The sequence below is a fragment of the Chiloscyllium plagiosum genome, unplaced genomic scaffold (assembly GCF_037043375.1).
Source record: "Chiloscyllium plagiosum isolate Xiang-an unplaced genomic scaffold, Cpla_swu_hap1 HiC_scaffold_6, whole genome shotgun sequence".
Taxonomy (NCBI): domain Eukaryota; kingdom Metazoa; phylum Chordata; class Chondrichthyes; order Orectolobiformes; family Hemiscylliidae; genus Chiloscyllium; species Chiloscyllium plagiosum.
The window spans coordinates 49,366,468-49,388,575 of NW_028270144.1; the positions used below are offsets into that span (position 1 = coordinate 49,366,468).

Below are 22,108 nucleotides of genomic sequence, written 5' to 3' on the forward strand. Positions count from 1 at the left end.
GCATTAGGCACATTAACTATTAGTAACAAGAGTCATAGAGTCGTAGAGATGTACAGCATGGAAACAGACCCTTCGGTCCAACCCGTCCATGCTGACCAGGTATCCCAACCCAAACTTGTCCCACCTGCCAGCACCCGGCCCATTTCCCTCCAAATCCTTCCTATTCAAATACCCATCCAAATGTCTCTTAAATGTTGCAATTGTACCAGCCTCCACCACATCCTCTCGCAGCTCATTCCATACACGTACCACCCTCTGCGTGAAAAAGTTGCCCCTTAGGTCTCTTTTATATCTTTCCCCTCTCACCCTGAACCTATGCCCTCTAGTTCTGGACTCCACGAACCCCAGGGAAAAGACTTTGTCTATTTATCCTATCCACGCCCCTCATAATTTTGTAAACCTCTATAAGGTCACCCCTCAGCCTCCGATGCTCCAGGGAAAACAGCCCCAGCCTGTTCAGCCTCTCCCTGTAGCTGAGATCCTTCAGCCCTGGCAAATCCTTGTAAGTCTTTTCTGAACCCTTTTAAGTTTCACAACATCTTTCCGATAGGAAGGAGACCAGAATTGCACACAATATTCCAACAGTGGCCTAACCAATGTCCTGTACAGCCGTAACATGACCTCCCAACTCCTGTACTCGATACTCTGACTAATAAAGGACAGCATACCAAACGCCTTCTTCACTATTTTATCTACCTGGGACTCCACTTTCAAGGAGCTATGAACCTGCACTCCAAGGTCTCTTTGTTCAGCAACACTCCCTCGGACCTTACCATTAAGTGTATAAGTCCTGCTAAGATTTGCTTTCCCAAAATGCAGCACCTCGCATTTATCTGAATTAAACTCCATCTGCCACTTCTCAGCCCATTGGTCCATCTGGTCCAGATCCTGTTGTAAACTGAGGTAACCCTCTTCGCTGTCCACTACACCTCCAATTTTGGTGTCATCTGCAAACTTACTAATTGTACCTCTTATGCTCACATCCAAATATTTAAGTAAATGACAAAAAGCCAGCACCGATCCTTGTGGCACTCCACTTGTCACAGGCCTCCAGTCTGAAAAACAACCCTCCACCACCACCCTCTGTCTTCTACCTTTGAGCCAGTTCTGTATCCAAATGGCTAGTTCTCCCTGTATTCCATGAGATCTAACCTTGCTAACCTGTCTCCTATGTCTCCATCAGAAGATTGTGCCAGACTCCAACTGATTCTCCACACAGAGGGTGTGGCATTACTAGTCTAGATGGAGCTCAGCACAGCTCAATCATTAAACACATCTCATCCTCTATCTTATAAAACAATCTGTTATGGTGAAATTATTTGATGTTTCAGTGATTAATCATTTTCATACTATGTATTAAAATTTGTATGGTTTTGGGAACAAGCTTACTTGGTTCTGATATAAACTCAAAGATATGTTCCTTAGTATTTTTTAAATGTTAATGTTATTGTTAACTTTTTCGGCCACAGGTCATGTTTATTGATCCTGCCCAGGAAGAAGCAGTTCAATTGATAAAACTGGCTGAGTTGTTCTATCAACACAATATTCCTCTCAGGTACTGGATTAGTTTAATGTGCAGTATCTGTTATTATGATTTATTTGTTAATGTAATCTTTTAATGTAAACTTAGTGAATAGATTAAGAAACATTTTAAAGATTTATTGCCTTGTATCAATGAAAAGAGACAAAACCCAGTAATTGTACAATTTTTGTATTTGAAAACATTCCATTTCTTGGTCATAGAAATGAACTGCCTGCCCAGTGTGCTCCTACAACACACGTCTACTGCAGTTCAAGAAGGCAGCTCACCAGCAAGGGTGAAATAACTGCACAGAGGCCAGTATCCTGTCACCAAGTCACTCTTTATTTACCCATGCACAGGACTTGGGCTCTGACCAGTCAGCTCACAGACAGTCCTTTGAATAAGGAGATTTTCCGGATCTCCTGTTCCTGTCAGCCACGGCTCCCCTGATTGGTGCAGGTAACAATCCTACTCAAGGATCTCAGTCAGTGAGATCCATCTGGCCCTTGATCATTTGACAATGAATGGTATGACACTGTCTGAACATGCCGATTGCCATTCAACTTTTGGAAATACTCAAACTCCCTGCTGGTAAATGACATCCCATTGTCCGTGACCAATACTTCTGGGAGTCTGTGTCGTGAAGAATGCTCACAGTTTTTTAGTCGCTATCCCTGAGTTTGCCGAATTAAGTCTGTGCATGTTCGCTGAGCTGGGAAATTAATTTGCACATGTTTCATCCCCTGTCTAGGTGACATCTGCAGTGCTTTGGAGCCTCCTGTAAAGCACTGCTGTACTGTGTCTTCTGGAATTTATTTGGTTCCATTTCTGCTACTTCAGGTTGCTCGTTGTAGTGGCCATTATATTGGGTTCAGGTCAATGTGCTTGTTGATAGAGTCTGTGGATGAGAGCCAGGCTTCTAGGAATTCTCTGCCTTTCTTATGTTTAGCTTGTCCTATGATGGTTGTGTCCTCCCAGTCAAATTTGTGGTCCCTGTCATCTGTGTGTGTGGCTACTAGAGACAGCTGGTTATGGCATTTAGTAGCTAGTTGGTGTTCCTGGATGCAGATTGTTAGTTGTCTGCCTGTTTGCCGGATAGTGTTTCTTGCTGTCTTTGCATGGAATCTTATAAATTACGTTAGACTTGCATGTGATGGGTATAGGGTTTTTTTTTGCTGGTGAGTTGTTGTCTGAGTGTGGCTGTCTGTTTATGGGCTGTCATGAATCCCAGTGGACAGAGAAGTCTGGCTGTCAGTTCAGACACTATTTTTATACAAGGTAGCATATTGAGTGAGTTAGGTTGTGGCATGTCCTCGTCACATTGTCTGTCTGTGAGGCATCGGCGGATGAAGTTGCAGGGATATCTATCCTTGGCATAGACTCTGTAGAGGTGTGTTCTTTTTCTCTTTGCAAGTTGTGAATACTGCAGTGTGTTGTAGCCCTTTTGAACAGGGTTCTTATGCAGCTTCTCTTGTGTGTTTGGGTGGTTACTGTTGTAATTCAGGACCTGGTTAGTGTGGCTTTCCTGTACACTTTTGTGGTGCATTTACAGTTCTGTGTTCTTTGTACCATCACATTCAGGAATGGGAATCCAAAAGATGTGCAGGTTAGGTGAATTGGCTGTGCTAAATTGCCCATTGTATTCAGGAATGTGTAGGCTAGGTGTATGAGACAGGGGAAATGTAGAGTAATAGGGTAGGGGAATGGGTCTGGATGGGATACACTTTGGAGGGTTAGTGTGGACTTGTTGGAATGAATGGCCTGTTTCCACACTGAAGAAATTCTGTGATTCTGTTGGTTTCCTCCTTTCTTGTAAATATGATCCCTGTGAGTATGGTGTTGTTGATTCTGTGTGTGTTCTCGATTCTGTTCTCTTCTTAATGATAACAAAAGTGTCAGCTATGTATCTGATCCAGAGTTTAGGTTGGATTTGGGGTAGGGCAGTTTGTTCCAATCTTTGCATCACTGCTTCTGCTATAAGATCACTTGGTGTTCGAGTGATCTGTTCATGTATTTGGTTGTCCAATGTGAAGTGTGTTGTCAAGCACAGGTTTAGTAGTTTGAGTATGCAGTCATTGTTAATAGGTTCCCCATTGTGTTGTCTGTTCTTCTCATCCAGGAGTTTGGCCGTTGTCTCCCAGGTTAGAGTTTTGTCCACAGTTAAAAATCACAACCCCAAGTTATAGTCCAACAGGTTTATTTGGAAGCGCTAGCTTTCAGGGCGCTACTTCTTCAGGTGGTTGTGGAGTATAAGATCGTAAGACACAGAATTTATAGCAAAGGTTTACAGTGTGATGTAACTAAAATTATATATTGAAAAATACCTGTATAGTTTAAGTCTCTCATCTTTCAGAATGACCATGTTGGTTTTAGTTCTTTCATATGTAAATTCCAGAACTTTCTGAAAGTTACATTCTCAAGTGAACTTTAACAATAGGTGCCATATTGGCCCAGATAATGCATTGAATGTGTGAGGTGCCCTGTGTGAGACTGTCAGTGTCCCAATGTTCAGTCTGATTCGAATGTAAAAAAAATTTACAGAATCTTATATGGGTTCATGCAGTTTTTGAGCAAAACAAAATGTAATTCTGCAAATACAAATTCACCCCACAAACTTACATGAATGCATGCACGTGTGTGTGCGTGTGTATGTGTGGGGGGGAGGTGGGTGTGGTGGTGAGAGGTGGGGGAGGGATATGAGTGTCTGTGAGAGAGTGAGAGTTTGTGTGCGTGTGAGCATGAGTGTAAAGGGCTATAAGTTTGTGAGAGGGTGCATGTGTGAGCATATGAGAGAGGGTCTGTAGGAGTGTCTGTCTGTAGTGCAGTGGGGTCTCCTGTAGTGTGACATGAACCCAAGGTCCCGGGTTGAGGCTACGCCCATGGGCACTGAATGTGGCTCTCAGCTTCTGCTCAGCCACTTTGCGTTGTTGCCTGACTTTTGTAAATTGAAGTGAACAGTGCCATTAAATCAAATGAGACCATTGCTTCATCCTTATCCATGCTTATGTTCTTGATATTGTCTAGGAATTTCTGTGATGATTGTACAGAGTGTTTGGTTCCACTAATAAGATGTTTTAGTTTTGTTCTTTTGCCAGTTTATGCAATGGCATTCCTGGCAGTGTTACAGTGGGTCTGAGTGGTATATCTGGTTTATGTACTTTGGGTAATTTGTAAACTTTTGGAGTGTTGTTGCTTTCTGGTTTCATCCTTTGTAGGTCACTCCTGGTTATTAGTCTGGTTTATTGAAGGTCCCATAGCATGTTGTTTATTCTACTGGTTAGCTGTGGCGTGGGGTCAAACTTTCTCTGTAGGTAGGTGTTGGTATCTGCAAGTAGGTTCTGCTTTGAATATATTTCATCTTGTCCATGATAATTGTCATTCTGCCCTTGTCCGCTGGTACTATGATTATGTTCTTGTCATTTGAGTGCTGTTAGGGCTTCTCTCTTTGCTGTTGAGGTTTTATTTTTTTTTCTTTGTTAGTAAGTGTACAATAGTTTCTCTCAGTATTTGCTGTGTCTCTTCGGTTAGTCAGTCAGTTCTGATCGTACATTCTAGTGAGGCTAGGACAAAAGATCCAATACCCATCATGTGCAAGACTAATGTAATTTACAAGATTCCATGCAAAGACTGCATGAAACACTATCGGGCAAACAGACAGGCAACTAACAATCCATATCCGTATCCACGAACACTGCTAAATGCCATGACCATACACACAGATGACAGGGACCATAGCCATACACACAGATGACAGGGACCACAAATTTGACTGGGACAACACTACAGTTATAGGAAATCTAAACAGAGGACGGCCAGATAATTCCGAGAAGGATGACACTCAGCCATGGACTCTATCAATAAAGCACGTTGACCTGGACCCAATATGTTGGCCATTACAATGAGCAGCCAGAATCGGCAACCACAAGCAGCTGAATCAGAATCAACTAAATTCCAGAAGACACAGTACAGCAGCACTTCACAGGAGGCTCCAAAGCATTGAGGAAGTCACCTAGACAGGGGACGAAATGTCTGCAAGTCAACTTCCCAGCTCAGCAATCATATCCATAACCACAATAACCGGCACCTGAACTACAAATCTTTACACCAAACTTGAAGCCTATGCAAATCTAACCACTTGGAATGGGTATTCAGAATGTCTGGCAGAAAGAGCAGACCAAATGTTGAAGGCAGGCTTGAAAGAAAAAACAGCAGACAGCTTTACTTAATACTAAACTGTCCCAGTTCCTGTTTAATTATGGGGCCACCCCTCATGCAACTACAGGGATAACTCCAGCAGAGTTGCTGACGGGGACAAGACTTCACAGCCTTGTTAAATCTAATGTTAAATCTAATGTTCCGGACCTGAGTGGGGGGTGGAAACAGCAGCAGGAACACCAATGCTGGCCAAGTGCCTCCCTTAAGCAAGAGACACAGTTTACTTCAGGGGATGAAGTTTGGTATAGAAGCCATGGAACTGGTCTGCATGGGTCCCAAGAAAATTGAGCCCAGGAAAGGACTGGTATAGTCGACATATAACCAAGTCCAGGGTTTACCTGGCCATTCCCATGAATGTGGGGCACTGTTGGTAATTTTTGTCCTTGTTGACACTCTGGGCACTGCCCCACCAACTCAGTTATTTTGTTATCCAATCCTTCCACCTGACATAACTTCTAGCCAACATCCTTATTTTGGAAACCTCTGAATGACCCTGGTGGAGTTCAGCCAGTATATGGCAGTGACCTTTACTCAGGACAATCACGCTTGCTACCCATAGTAGCAATACATTCTCTTTAGTGATCTGGTCTGACCAGGTCCAGAAGGTGTCAATCCTCATTGTGTTGGCCCCCTTGTTTCTCCCATCACCACCAGCTGTTTAGTTTTGTCAGCACAGGATCTTTTTGTGTCCATAACCGGATATTGTCAGTAGTGACTGGAAGGGTTTAAACCAGAAAGTTTAACCCAAAACAGACTCTAAGAGAGGCACCACTGGTGGTGTATCTGCCAGTGGGAGGCAGTTCAAGGCACTCACATTTGCTACTTGGCATACTGGGTATTGATTGAAGCTATAGGCTGTTTCTTTAAGCCTGCCTTGAACGTTTGGACTACTCTTTTCACTAGACCATGGGATGATGAATGATATAGAGCTGTCCAAAGATGCTGAATGCCATCTGACCTTTGAAAATACTTAATTCCTCTGGTAAATGATGTTCCAACTTCTAATTATACACACTGAGAATAAGGGCCCACTGCTGTATTTGACCAGAAGCTATAGGCAGCACAACCGTGGGCTGACCTTGGGTCCCCCTGCATGAGGCTCTGTGATTGTCTACAGTCATGTGGTGTGCCCCAAGCTCAGTCAGACAGGTGAGGGTGTCCACTTCCATTGGGATGTCCTATAGCTCACATGCTGCATTTTCTAATGATAAAGGTAATTGCAGTGCCTGTTCAAGTCTAGTTGAGCTTCAGCTAATAGAGACTTTTGCATGGTTACATCATTAATCCCACATACCAACTGGTCTCAGCATCTCATTCAGGGTTAATCCAAAATCACATGCCTTTGCCAGTCATCTTAACCTTGTCAAAAATCCCAATACAGATTGCCCTGGTTCTTAAACAGCCAAATAAAACCAGTAGAACCTCAGAATTAGAAGAGGTTGGTGTCTTAATATTCCTCAACTAAGTTAAATCAACTCTTTGAGATGTTTTAGTATCTGGTGCCTCAGTGAAAGTTAGGCTCCTAATAACTGAACATGCTGGGGACTACAAGCCATTAGAAGAATTACTCATTGCTTTTCATCTGCCCCAATGTCATTTGCCCAGAAAAAAAAATATTTTCACACACTGGGCCCAGTCTTTGACAGCAGGATCAATCAAGTCAGGTTTCCCAAATAAAGACATGATACCTGAAATGCTTACCTCAACACAAAGATATTTGTTTGCAAGTGAATATTCTTCAGAAGCATACTGTTTCCTCTCATTGTCACTGAAATAACTGCACAGAGGCCAGTATCCCATCAGCAAGTCACCATTTATTCACATGCACACAGCACATGAGTTCAGAGCAGTCCCTAGAATGAGGAAAGTCTCTGAATCTCCTGTTTATTTTTTTATATACCCCCACACTACCACCTAAGTGCGGTAGTGCTTATTTTATCCCCAGCACCCATGGTGTGTGTGCGCAGGTGTGAGACACAGTGAAAGACACAAAGTGCACGAATCTTTATTCAATTTCCACCAGGAAGATAGGAAAACACCCGGGTGGCCAGTGACAAACACTGCCCTTCACATCAAAGGGCAGTGCTGTGTGAATCTCCTGTTTAATTTTTTTTTTTCTTTTTTTTTCTACACAGTGAAGAACACAAAGTGCACAAATTTTTTATTCAATTTCCACCACCAGGAAGATAGGAAAACACCCGGGTGGCCAGTGACAAACACTGCCCTTCACATCAAAGGGCAGTGCTGTGTGAATCTCCTGTTTATATTTTTTCTCTCTTTTTTTCTTTTTTTTTAATAGAGTTGGAACACTCCTTATTTTTTCTTTTTTGTTACACTCCTGTTTATTTTTTTTTTCTTTTGTTAACCCCCACACCACCGCCTAAGTGCGGTAGTGTTTATTATTTCCCCAGCACCCATGGTGTGTGTGTGCAGGTGTGAGACACAGTGAAAGACACAAAGTGCACGAATCTTTATTCAATTTCCACCACCTGGAAGATAGGAAAACACCCGGGTGGCCAGTGACAAACACTGCCCTTCACATCAAAGGGCAGTGCTGTGTGAATCTCCTGTTTATTTTTTATTTTTTTTATTTTTTAGTCCTTGCACGCGCAAACACTCAAGTGGCCAGTGACAAACACTGCCCTTAATCTCCTGTTTATTTTTATTTTTTTTTTGGAGGGAAGCTCCTGTTTACTTATTTATTTATTTATTTATTTATTTTTTCCACCCATGGTGTGTGTGTGCAGGTGTGAGACACAGTGAAAGACACAAAGTGCACCAATCTTTATTCAAATTCCACCACCAGGAAGATAGGAAAACACCCGGGTGGCCAGTGACAAGCACTGCCCTTCACATCAAAGGGCAGTGCTGTGTGAATCTGTCAGCAAGGACTCCCTGGTTGGCCTAGATTATCAGCCCCAATCAAGGATTTCAGTCAATGAAATCCACCTGCCCCTTGTTCCAATCACTACAAGAGCAACTAAGAAATAGCAATAAATGTTGGCATAGCCAGCAGCACCAACATCCCATGAAATCTTTTTGAAGAAAACAAGGAAGAAAACCTTTTCTTGGTTATAGCATTTCAACAAATTTTGTTGCTTTACAGTTCATTGTTAAATACAAGCAGCTTATCCCTCAGTTCAAAATGGACTTCAGTATGATCAAATGCCATGTCTTCACACTGGTTTGTAAACGGTCTTGCTCATAAAGGGTGGGGTAGGATGTAGTTTACAATTGATGTGACCCACTGCAATACTTCATCTAGCCTCATGTTTGGTTTTTCCATTACTCCCCATGAATCATGCCATGAGCTTATTGCCCTGTACCTCCCAGGTATTTCTTTGCAGCCCTTCTTGAATAAGGGCACAACATTCACTATCCTCCAGTCTTCTGAAATCTCACCCGCAGCTAACAATGATGCAAAAATATCTTATCAGGACCAAGAGATTTATCCACCTTCATACATTCTACTCCATCCAAAACCTCCTCTACTGTGGTAATGATTGTCCCCAAGATATCACCACTAACATTCCCAAGTTCCCAAATCTTCATGTCTTTCTCCACAGCAAACACAGACAAGAAATATTCATGGAGGACCCTTGCCAATCTCCTGCAGTTCCCCACATTCATGTCCACTTTGGTCGTTGAGTGGTCTTTTTTTCTTTCTCTAGTTATTCTTTTTCCTTTAGCATACTTAAAGAAACTCTTCAGATTCACCCTAATCTCAGGCAAAGCTATCTGATGCCCCCTTTTTGCTCTCCTGAAATAATTTTTGTTGATGGTCTTCATGTTTTACTTAAATGTATTTGCCTTCATGCTTTCACTAGATCGCACTTGGAGGCAAATGAGGCAGTCTAGCTTTTCTTTGGTTTTGACAAAAACGCTTGTGAACCCCTTCTTATGAAAAGGACTTATTGGTTGCAACTGAATCACAATATTCACTGCATATCAAGTTGTTGCGTAAAATTTGTCAGTGATGTTTTAAATAAATTTGTTAATTGCTAAATTGATTCATGGGCTGTAATGCTGCAAATTGGAGAAGTGAACTTTGTATTATGGTTGTTACACATCCTGTCCCCTCCAATCATGGTTCCCTTCATTCCTGTGAATGGGTTGATTGATGTATTCCTGTCACATGTGAACTCAAATGAAAGCTGTCTCCCCTATCCTCACCACACATCATTTGGGACCTCTATGCATTGACATACAGATAAGCTAAAAAAAAGATCTTGAGTGGTATCTGCCAGGCACTAATTATAAGACCTCAGTCATAACTTGTGATTTTGTTAACCATAGCTCCAGTGAAGACCAGGTTGGTGAGCTGATCTGAGCAATTGGTGCTGACTTCCCTTTTTTACCTCCTCCATTCTTGGTTGCTGAACTCTGTTGGTTTCTTACACATTCATTTCTTCTAGGCTTCTATGTGAGGAACTAGGATTCCACATGATCTGTTAAATGTGTTTTGTAAAATTAATCCTATGAGCACCTGAAAATGTGAAATCTACATAAACCTTTGTAATTGGATAAAAAATATCAGTCACAGAGTCAAAGAGCTGTACAGCATGGAAATAGATCCTTTGGTCCAACTTGTCTATGCCGACCAGGTTTCCTAAATTCCTATAAGCATCCAGATGCCTTTTAAATGTTGTAATTGTACCAGTGTCCACCACTTCCTCTGGCAGTTCATTCCATCCATGCACCACCCTTTGTGTGAAAAGGTTGCCCCTTGGGTGCCTTTTAAATCTTTCCCCTCTCACCTTAAACCTACGTCCTCTAGTTCTGAACTCTTCCCCCCCCCCCCCCCCGGGGAAAAGTCCTTGTCTTATCAGTGCCCCTTATGATTTTATAAATCTCAATAAGGTCACCCCTCAGCCTCCAATGCTGTAGGAAAAATAGCCACAGCCAATGCAGCCTCTTTCTAGCTTGAACCTTCCAACCCTGGCAACATCCTTGTAAATCTTTTCTGAACCCTTTCAAGCTTCACAACATCCTTCCTACAGCAGGGGGACCAGAATTGAATGCAGTATTCCTAAAATGGCCTAACCAATGTCCTGTGCCTCCACAACATAACCTCCCAACTCCTTTACTCAATACCAATGAAAGCAAGCATATCAAACGCCTTCTTTGCTATCCTGTCTACCTGTGCCTCCACTTTCAAGGAACTTTGAAACTGCACTCCAAGGTCTCTTTGCTGAGCAACACTCCCAAGATCTTAACATTAAGTGTATAAGTCCTGCCCTGATTTGCCTTTCCAAAATGCAGCGTCTCACATTTATCTCAATTGAACTTCATGTGCCACTTCTCAGCCCATTGGCCCATCTGATCAAGATCCCATTGTACTCTGAGGTAACCTTGCTCACTGTCCACTGCACCTTCGATTTTCGTGTCATCTGGAAACTTACTAACCATGCCTCCTTTTGTTCACATCCAAATCATTTATATAAATGACAAAAGCAGTGGACCCAGCACTGACCCTTGTGGCACACTGCTGGTTACAAGCCTCCAGTCAAAAAGGCAGTCCTCCACCACCATCCTTTATCTTCTACCTTCGGGCCAGTCCTGAGCTCAAATGGCTGGTTGTCCCTGTATTCCATGTGATCTAACCTTGCTAATCAATCTACCATGATGAATTTTGTTGAACACCTTACTGAAGTCCATATGTGATTTGGAGATGCCGGTGTTGGACTGGGGTGTACAAAGTTAAAAAACACACAACACCAGGTTATAGTCCAACAGGTTTAATTGGAAGCACACTAGCTTTCGGAGCGACTACCACCTGATGAAGGATCGTCGCTCCGAAAGCTAGTGCGTTTCCAATTAAACCTGTTGGACTACAACCTGGTGTTGTGTGATTTTTAACGAAGTTCATATAGATCACATCCACCACTCTGCCCTCATCACTCCTCTTCATTACTTCTTCAAAAAACACAATCATGTTACTGAGACATAATTTCTCATGCACAAAGCCGTGTTGACAATCCCTAATCTGTCCTTGCCTTTGAAAATACATGTCAATCCTGTATTTAAGTAAATCTGTGAAAATGTATTCTAATGAGAACTCTAATGTTTTCTTTTCCTTTAACTCTGCTAGAATTGGTTTCATTTTTGTTGTGAATGCTGATGAAGAGATTGATGGCAATCTAGATGCAGGCGTTGCTCTTCTGAGAGTCTTTAATTTCATAGCCGAAGATTCGGAACTTTCGCATGCCTTTTCTTCAATAGTGGCAGTGAGTATGTAGAGAATTCATTGGTATAAATTGTAATCGTTGGTTGGACCTGGGTTTTGTTGAATACCGCAGAAATGATAGGATTGATTACTTGGAAATGGTTATCAGGTTTTCTATTACCCCACTTCCCTGAATAGAGTGAACTGATCGTTCTACCTGATTCACTTTTTGTTTGCTTTGTGTCATTCTTATCATGGGATGTCCAGTGCTGCACACCTTCCATTCATTGATTATGATTTAACCATTGACTTTGTAAGATTTTCATGATACTTGCTAATATGTTCAGTACTGCTACGTAGTCTGATGTTCAGTTTTCCTTATTACTGGCTCATTCACCCAACTCTCCCATCTTTAAAAATATCTATTAGTCAATCTCCTGTTTCATTGCATCCGAGATGGAGGCCCGACAATTGTTGTCTTCATGGCTCAGGCAATGCATTAACTTGCATGTCACCAGTGATTACAGTAGAAATGTAACCATTTCAACAACAAGCAGAGAATTCACTCCAGTTTAGGGTGGTGAATGTGAACATTGCACTACTGACTTTTAATTAAAAGGGATCAGTGGGCCATGTTGTATAAATATAATGTAGTTTAAAATTCTGAATTCTGTCGTTATTTATGGGCAATTAATTTGCAAATGAAGTTCAACACAGCTAACGTGAGGTCTACATTTTGGTAGAAAAAATCGGTTGGTCACCAATTACTTTGTAGAAATGAGTCTTAGACTTATACTTAGTCATATTAGATACCGTGGCCATTCTGGTCACATAATATAAAAAAAATGTAGACACGCAGGACAGGGGCGGAGAAAGAGAATACTTGAGCCATTTGGGTTTAAACATCAGGAAAGGGTTAACAGGCTGCTTCCCTTTTATCTAGAAAGGAGAAAGCTGATTGGTATCCTAATAGAGGTCTTTAAAGTTCTGAGAAGTTTTCCAAGAGTAGAGATAGAATGTTTTCACTTGTGAGGAAGAGCATAACCATCGAAATAATTCAGTCACCAAGCAATTCAACTGGAAATTCAAAAGAAGCATCTTTACGCAGAGATTGGTGCGATACGGAACTTGTTGCTGTGGGGATTGGTAGAACATAAAACATAGAAAAGTACAGCACAGAACAGGCCCTTTGGCCCACAACGTTGTGCCAAGGTTTAATCCTAATGTAAAATATAATAACTTAAACTACACACCCCTTAACTCACTGCTATCCATGTGCATGTCCAGCAGTCGCTTAAATGTCCCTAATGATTTTGCTTCCACCACCAACGCTGGCAACGCATTCCATGCATTCACAACTCTCTGCGTAAAGAGCCTACCTCTGACGTCTCCTCTATACCTTTCTCCTAACATTTTAAAACTATGGCCCCTCGTACCAGTCAATCCTGCCCTGGGGAAAAGTCTCTGGCTATTGACTCTATCTATTCCTCTCATTATCTTGTATATGTCAATCAGGTCTCCTCTCTTCCTCTTTCTCTCCAGAGAGAAAAGTCCAAGCTTATTCAACTTTTCTTCATAAGGCAAACCCTCCAGTCCCGACAGCATCCCAGTAAACCTACTTTGCACCCTCTCCAAAGTCTCTGTATCTTTCGTATAGTAGGGCGACCAGAGCTGGACACAATATTCCAAGTGTGGTCTCACCAGGGACTTGTAGAGCTGTAGCAAAACCTTGCAGCTCTTAAACTCGGTCCCCCTGTTAATGAAAGCCAAAACATCAAATGCTTTCTTAGTAACCCTATCCACTTGGGTAGTAACTTTGAGGGATCTATGTACTTGCACACGCAGATCTCTCTGTTCCTCCACACTGCCAAGAATCCTGTCTTTAATCCTATATTCAGCATTTGAGTTTGACCTTCCAAAATGCATCACTTTGCATTCATCCAGGTTGAACTCCATCTGCCATTTCTCAGCTCAGTTCTGCATCCTGTCTATGTCACGCTGCAGCCTGCAACAGCCCTCGATACTATCAATGGCATCTCCGGCCTTTGTGTCATCTGCAAATTTACTAACCCACCCCTCAATCTCCTTCTCCAAGTCATTTATAAAAACTGCAAAGAGCAGAGGCCCAAGAACAGAACCCTGCGGGACCCCACTCAACACTGACCTCCAGGCAGAATACCTTCCACCTACAACCACTCTCTGCCTTCTGTCAGCCAACCATTTCTGAATCCAGATAGCCAAATCTCCCTGTATCTCATACTTCCTGACTTTATAAAATGAGTCTACCATTGGGAACCTTATCAAATGCCTTGCTGAAGTCTATACACAACACTTCTACTGTTCGATCTTTGTCGACCTGTCTTGTCACCTCCTCAAAGAACTCAATAAGATTTGTGAGGCATGACCTGCCCTTCACAAAGCCATGTTCTGGATCAGTGGTGCTGGAAGAGCACAGCAATTCCATGCTCCTGCCCCACTGAACTCATCTCTACCTACCTCGACACTGTCCTATCCCCCCTAGTCCAGGAACTCCCCACATACGTTCGAGACACCACCCACGCCCTCCACCTCCTCCAAGACTTCCGTTTCCCCGGCCCCCAACGCCTCATCTTCACCATCGATATCCAATCCCTCTACACCTCCATCCGCCATGACCAGGGCCTCCAAGCCCTCCGTTTTTTCCTCTCCAGATGTCCCCAACAGTACCCTTCCACCGACACTCTCATTCGTTTGGCTGAACTGGTCCTCACCCTTAACAATTTCTCCTTCGAATCCTCCCACTTCCTCCAGACCAAAGGGGTAGCCATGGGCACACGTATGGGCCCCAGCTATGCCTGTCTCTTTGTTGGCTACGTAGAACAGTTGATCTTCCGTAATTACACCGGCACCACTCCCCACCTCTTCCTCCGCTACATTGATGACTGCATTAGCGCCACCTCGTGCTCCCGCGAGGAGGTTGAGCAACTTCACCAACACATTCCACCCTGACCTTAAATTTACCTGGACCATCTCTGACACCTCCCTCCCCTTCCTGGACCTCTCCATCTCCATTAATGACGACCGACTTGACACTGACATTTTTTACAAACCCACACCTACCTGGATTACACCTCTTCCCACCCTATCTCTTGCAAAAATGCCATCCCGTATTCCCAATTCCTCCGCCTCCGCCGTATCTGCTCCCAGGAGGACCAGTTCCATCATAGAACACACCAGATGGCCTCCTTCTTTAGAGACCGCAATTTCCCTTCCCACGTGGTTAAAGATGCCCTCCAACGCATCTCGTCCACATCCCGCACCTCCGCCCTCAGACTCCACCCCTCCAACCGTAACAAGGACAGAACGCCCCTGGTGCTCACCTTCCACCCTACAAACCTCCTCATAAACCAAATCATCTGCCGACATTTCCGCCACCTCCAAAAAGACCCCACCACCAGGGATATATTTCCCTCCCCACCCCTTTCCGCCTTCCGCAAAGACCGTTCCCTCCGTGACTACCTGGTCAGGTCCACACCCCCCTACGACCCACCCTCCCAGGAACTGTAAAACCTGTGCCCACACCTCCTCCCTCACCTCTATCCAAGGCCCTAAAGGAGCCTTCCACATCCATCAAGGTTTTACCTGCACATCCACTAATATCATTTATTGTATCTGTTGCTCCCGATGCGGTCTCCTCTACATTGGGGAGACTGGGCGCCTCCTAGCAGAGCGCTTTAGGGAACATCTCCGAGACACCCGCACCAATCAACCAAACCGGCCCGTGGCCCAGCATTTCAACTCCCCCTCCCACTCTGCCGAGGACATGGAGGTCTTGGGCCTCCTCCACTGCCGCTCCCTCACCACCAGACGCCTGGAGGAAGAACACCTCATCTTCCGCCTCGGAACCCTTCAACCCCAGGGCATCAATGTGGACTTCAACAGCTTCCTCATTTCCCCTTTCCCCACCTCATCCTAGTTTCAAACTTCCAGCTCCGCATTGTCCCCTTGACCTGTCCGGACTTGTCCGACCTACCTAGCTCCTTTTCCACCTATCTACTCCACCCTCTCCTCCCTGACCTATCACCTTCATCTCCTCCCCCACTCACCTATTGTACTCTATGCTACTTTCTCCCCACCCCCACCCTCCTCTAGCTTATCTCTCCACGCTTCAGGCTCACTGCCTTTATTCCTGATGAAGGGCTTTTGCCCGAAACGTCGATTTTGCTGCTCGTCGGATGCTGCCTGAATTGCTGTGCTCTTCCAGCACCACTGATCCAGAATCTGGTTTCCAGCATCTGCAGTCATTGTTTTTACCTTCACAAAGCCATGCTGACTCCTTTAATCATGCTATGCTTTGCCAAATAGTCATAAATCCTGTCCCTCAGAATTCTTTCCAAAACTTTGCTGACCACAAATGTAAGACTGACTGGTCTGTAATTGCCAGGGATTTCCATAATAGCCTTCTGGAAAAGTGAAACACCATTCGTCTCCTTCCAATCCTCTGCTATGACTCCCGTGGAGAGTGAGGAGGCAAATATTATCGCCAGCAGCTTAGCAACCTCCTTTCTCACTTCCCTGAGCAGCCTAGGATAAACTTGTCTGAAACTTTATTGCTGGAACAGCACAGCAGGTCAGGCAGCATCTAGGGAACAGAAGATTCGACGTTTCGGGCACATGCCCTTCTTTCTCCTCATAAACTTGTCTGGCCCTGGGGACTTATTAATCTTAATGTTTTCCAAAATTTCCAGCACATCAACTTCATCAAACTTGATCTGGTCAAGCCTGTATCCCAGTTCCTCAAAGTTCTCATTCACAACAAGGTCCTATTCCTTAGTGAAAACCGAAGCAAAAGACTCATTTCGGGCTTCCCTTCTCTGCTCAGACTTCACACACGCTATCCCTGATCAGCCCTACCTTCTCCCTGATCATTCTCTTATTCCTCACGTAGAAGATGTTAATGGTTGGTGCATTTAAGGATAAGCTTAACAAGTATCTGAGGGAGAAGGCATTGGAGGGTTATGATGCAAGATATCAATGAGAAAAATATCGGAGGAAGCCCAAATAGGGCATAAACTGTTCAGACTGAGTATTTGTTCTCTGTGGTTGTGTCAATTTTTTTTATTCAAGGGATATAGCATGGGCCAACACTTATTACCAAGCCCTAGATTAACTTCAGAAGTGGTGAAATACCTTCTTGAATTGCTACATTCCATTTGGTGTAGGTAGACCCACAATACTGTTAGAGAGGGAGTTCTGGAAATTCAACCCAATGGCACTGAAAGAATGGTGATATAATTCCCAAGTCCAAGAATGGTGAGTGACTTGGCAGGAAACTTGCAGGTGGTGGTCTTCCTATGTATCTGCTGCCCTTGTCCTCCTAGATAGTAGTGGTTGTTGGTTTACATCGAATACATAGAATCCCTACAGTGTGAAAACAGACCATTTGGCCCAACAAGTCCATACTGACCCTCCAAAGCGTAACCTACCCAGGCCCATTCCTCTACCCTATTAATCTACATTTCCCCTGACTAATGCACCTCATGTAAACATCCCTGAACACGATGGGCAATGTAGCATGGCCAATTCACCTAATCTACACATCTTTGGACTGTGGGAGGAAACTGGAGCACTCAGAGGAAACCCACATAGATTGGAGGAACATTGGTGAATTTGTATTTTGCATCTTGTAGATGGAACACACTGCTGTTACTGAGTGTTAGTGACTGAGAGAGAATGAATGTTTGTAGACACAGTGCCAGTGAAATGGGCTGCTTTGTTCTGGATGGTGTCAAGCTTCTTGAGCATTGTTGGAGCTGCATTCATCCAGGCAAGTAGGAAATATTTTATAGATGGGGTCATGATTTGGGGAGTCAGGAGGCAAGTTAATTGCAGCAATATTCCTGGTCTCTGAACTTCTCTTGTAGCCACAGAAGACTGTTATTGTAAGATTTGAGTATAAACAAAATACTGCTTATGCTGGAAATCTGAAACAAACACAGAGAATGCTGTAGAAACTCAGCAACTCTGGCAATATCTGTGGAGACAGAAACATTTGAGTCATGTATGATTCTTCTTCAGAACTGAAAGGGTTTGGAAAATGTTTTTGATTCTACCTTTGACAGAAATAGAAGAGGAGCAAGGGAGCAGATGGAGAGACCCAGATCAAAGGTTTGTTACTAGTGTTGAAAGAGAAAAGATGATGTAAAATGCGGTGTGCATTAGTGTATGATAGGGAAAGAATGGGTCCTCTCTACTAAGAGCAAATTAAACAAGGCACAAACATGTAGCCATTAGGAAAGTTGTGAATGGGGAGATAATGTTAGTAAAATGGAGAACAACCATAGTGCGGTCAGTTTCTGAAATTATTGAAGTCAGTGTTGAGACCTCAAGGCTGTAAAGTCCCTAAGCGGAAATGTGGTATTGTTTCTCAAACTTATGTCACGCTTTGTTGGAACATTGCAGTCCAGGTCAGAAATATAAGGGTGATGTTTTATTGAAGTGGCAAGCAATTGAGAGATCAGGGTCATTGCTTCGGACAGAATAGAGGTGTAGCACAAAGTGGTCACCCAATCTGCATTTGATCTCGCCATTTTAAATGAGATTACAATGGAAGCAGCAGTTGCAGTAGACTGAGTTGAAACAGGTACAAGTAAAATGCTAACTTTATCTTAAAGGTGTTTTTTGGGCCTTGGATGGAGAGGAAGTGAATGGCAAATGTTATACCTGCTGCAATTGCATGGAAAGTGCCATGGGGATGTAAAGAAACATTGGGGGTTATGGAGGAGTGGACCAGAATGTCACTAAAGGAACAATCCCTTCAGAATGTTGATAGTTGAGGAGAGAGGAGGATGTGTTTCATGGCCGCATCTTCATGTCTTCATGTGATTTGTGCAATAATTTATATCAACTGACATCAGTTAAGACTTAATCAAAATTGCTTTTGAAAGTTGAAAAAAATCTGCACACCCAATCCCTTCCATGGTTTGACAGGCACTCTGCTTTTGAAATTGGATATGTTCTGTTGATTTCAGGTGATGTCACTAGAAGCTTTTGTTTGGACAGTTGTAGCCATTGGGAATGTTTGGCTGCTTTTTAAAAGATGTTATTTGGGTTCAGCTCAGTAGGTGGCATTTTCATCCAAGAATATCTGAAAGTTTTAAGTTAAGTGCCATAATATTTCTCCCTGCAAAAAATTCAATTAAAAGTACATGATTATAGAGTCACAGAGATGTACAGCATGGAAACTGATCCTTTGGTCAAACTTGTCCATGCCAACCAGATATCCGAACCCAATCTAGTCCCACCTGCCAGCACCCAGCCCATATCCCTCCAAACCCTTCCTATTCATATACCCATCCAAATGCCTTTTAAACGTTGCAATTGTACCAGCCTCCACCACTTCCTCTGGCAGCTCATTCCATACACGCACCACCCTCTGCATGAAAAGGTTGCCCCTTTGGTCTCTTTTATATCTTTCTCCCTCAGCCTAAACATATGCCATGTAGTTCTGGACTCCCCCACCTCAGGGAAAAGACATTGTCTATTTATTCTACCCATGCCCCTCATGATTTTATAAACCTCTATAAGGTCATCCCTCAGCCTCCGATGCTCCAGGGAAAACAGCCATAGTCATAGAGTCATAGAGATGCTCAACATGGAAACAGACCCTTCGGTTCAACCTGTCCATGCCGACCAGATATCCCAACCCAATCTAGTCCCACCTGCCAGCACCCGGCCCATATCCCTCCAAACCCTTCCTATTCATATACCCATCGAAATGCCTTTTAAATGTTGCAATTGTACCAGCCTCCACCACTTCAACCTCTCCCTATAGCTGAAATCCTCCAATCCTGGCAACATCCTTGTAAATCTACTCTGAACCCTTTCAGTTTTCACATCATCCTTCCGATAGGAAGGAGACCAGAATTGCACACAATATATTTCCTTTTCAAAACAAGTTGTTCATGCACGGTGGATATTTCTAGCGAGATCAGCATTTAATGCCAATGCCTAATTGCCCTGTAGAAGACAGTGCCTTCTTAAACTGCTGCGGTATTTCACGTGAAGGTACATCCACAGTGCTGTTAGAAAGTGAGTTCCAGGATTCGGCAACAATGATATTAAAGGAACGACAATATGATTTGACTTTGGCAAGTATGCAAGTGAGTGCAGAATACGTGTTGAGCTACCAAGTAAGTCATTTTAATATGTAAACCCTCAGTTATTGAGAAGTCATTTGTAGCTGGGGGAACCACTGAGTCACCACCTACCGCACAAATTGTGTACTCCCACTCTTTTTTTGGTCTGTGAATCAATCCTTAATCCATTCCAATTTTTACTACAGTCCCAAGTGCTTTAATGTTGCCTACTTGGCGTCTTATGTGGGAATTTATCAAAAACCTTCTTAAATTCCAAACATACCACATTCACTGGCTCTCCCTTACATCCGCAAAAAAAACTCCAGTAGATTAATTAAGCATGATTTCCCTTTGATATGTTCATGCTGGCTTTGTCCAATCATATGAAGGCTTTTTAAATGTTCTGCTATTGGATTTTTTTATAGTAGCTTCCAGCATTTTCCGCACTACAGTATAAGGGAACTGATCTGTAATTTTCCTTTCCTCCTCTCTCCCTCACTTTTTAAATAGTGGAGTTAGATTTGCCATGCTCCAATATGTAGGAACTGCTCTAGAGTCTATAAAATTTGGAAGACAACAATCGATGAATGCAGTATTTCCTGGGCCACTTCCTTTAATAGTCTGGGATGTAAATTATCAGACCCTGAAAATTTGTCAGCCTTTAACCTCATTGATTTCTCTGGCATCTTTTTTCTAACTAATACAGTCTCCATCTCAACTAGACCTTTGGTTCCTTAATATATCTGAGAAATTTCTTTCTCTTCAAGTATTTATAGAAGCTTGGTGAAAGTGAGGACTGCAGACGCTGGAGATCAGAGTCTAGATTGGAGTGATGCTGGAAAAGCACAGTAGGTCAGGCAGCATCCGAGGAGCAGGAGAATCGACGTTTCGGGCAAAAGCCCTTCATCAACCCTTCCATAAATCGTATTTATAGAAGCTTGTTTATCACTTTGTATGATGCCTGCCATTTTACTCATGTTCAGCATCATCCTTTTAATCAAGTAGGTTAACCTCTTTTACTGAATTCTGAAATGCTCCCAATCCTCAGGCTCGCTGCTTTTTTTGGCAATTTTATATGTCTCCTCTTTGGATCTAATACTATCTCCAATTTCTTTTGTAAGCAATAGTTGAGCCACCTTTCCCAATATATATCTGTGCCAAGTGGAGAACATCATTGTTGTAATTTATACACATGTTCCTTAAATATTAGATGTTGACAATCCTTTTAATAAAATTCCCCAGTATATCATTGTCAACCTACACCTCATACACTCATACTTTGCCTTACTTAGATTCAGCAAGTTAGCTTCAAATTCAATGTCTTCACTCTTCATCTGAATGGACAATTCTATAATGTTATGGACCCTGCAGAACAAGATTGTTAATTAATCCTTTCTCATTGCACAGTACCCAATCTAGGATAATCTGCTGTCAAGTTATTGGTCTAAAAATGGTCTTAAGAATACTTCTCAAATTAGCAAATTTGCTACTCCTGGGTTAAGTTGCACTATCAATAGCTGAGTTTGAGGATATTTTAGTGTGTGACTGTTAATAACTGGTAAATCTTGGGATAGATTAAAGCATGCTCTCTAATCTCTTTGTTGTGAGTTGTTCTGTCTAATGAGCTGCACTTTAATTATTGCTCTAGGTAGCTAAATCTATTCTCTATTCTTGCAGATATTCAATCAAGTTCAAGATGGGGAATCACTTACTGTGGAAAATGTGGTCAGTTTTATGAAAAAGAAGTATCCACGAGTTGATGTTCAGAATATCTTGGGTGTTGATTCTGAGTTTGATGACCAAAGGAAGGTGAATGGTCTAAATGCTTTTAAGTTCTCGTAATGTATCTATAACCACAGGCTGGAATGAAACAAAAGCCTCAATGTTTTTTTTAATATGCAGTGTAAGTCTCAAGTTTTGTTTGCATTTTAGTTTTCAAAGACACCTGAAGGTTCGCTTTCCCTTTCGGTTATTTGAAGGTTCTATTTCTGTCAGGGTTTGCCTCCAAAAATACAAAACTTGAAACCAAGAGTCCCATTACACTGAGACTTTGCATTATTGTTGACCACAGCTACAAAAACCCAAGAT

At 42.8% G+C, this 22,108-nt stretch overlaps 1 protein-coding gene across 2 annotated transcripts in view; it reads left to right on the forward strand.

Moving 5' to 3' along the window:
- Positions 1–22,108, forward strand: part of uggt2 (UDP-glucose glycoprotein glucosyltransferase 2) — a 374,691-nt gene that overhangs the window by 172,857 nt on the left and 179,726 nt on the right. For both annotated transcript variants that reach the window (XM_043691460.2, XM_043691456.2), the window contains exons 15-17: positions 1,470–1,555; positions 11,829–11,964; positions 21,698–21,829. In XM_043691460.2, coding sequence (XP_043547395.2) covers positions 1,470–1,555; positions 11,829–11,964; positions 21,698–21,829 — 354 coding nt within the window. The remainder of the gene's footprint in view (positions 1–1,469; positions 1,556–11,828; positions 11,965–21,697; positions 21,830–22,108) is intronic.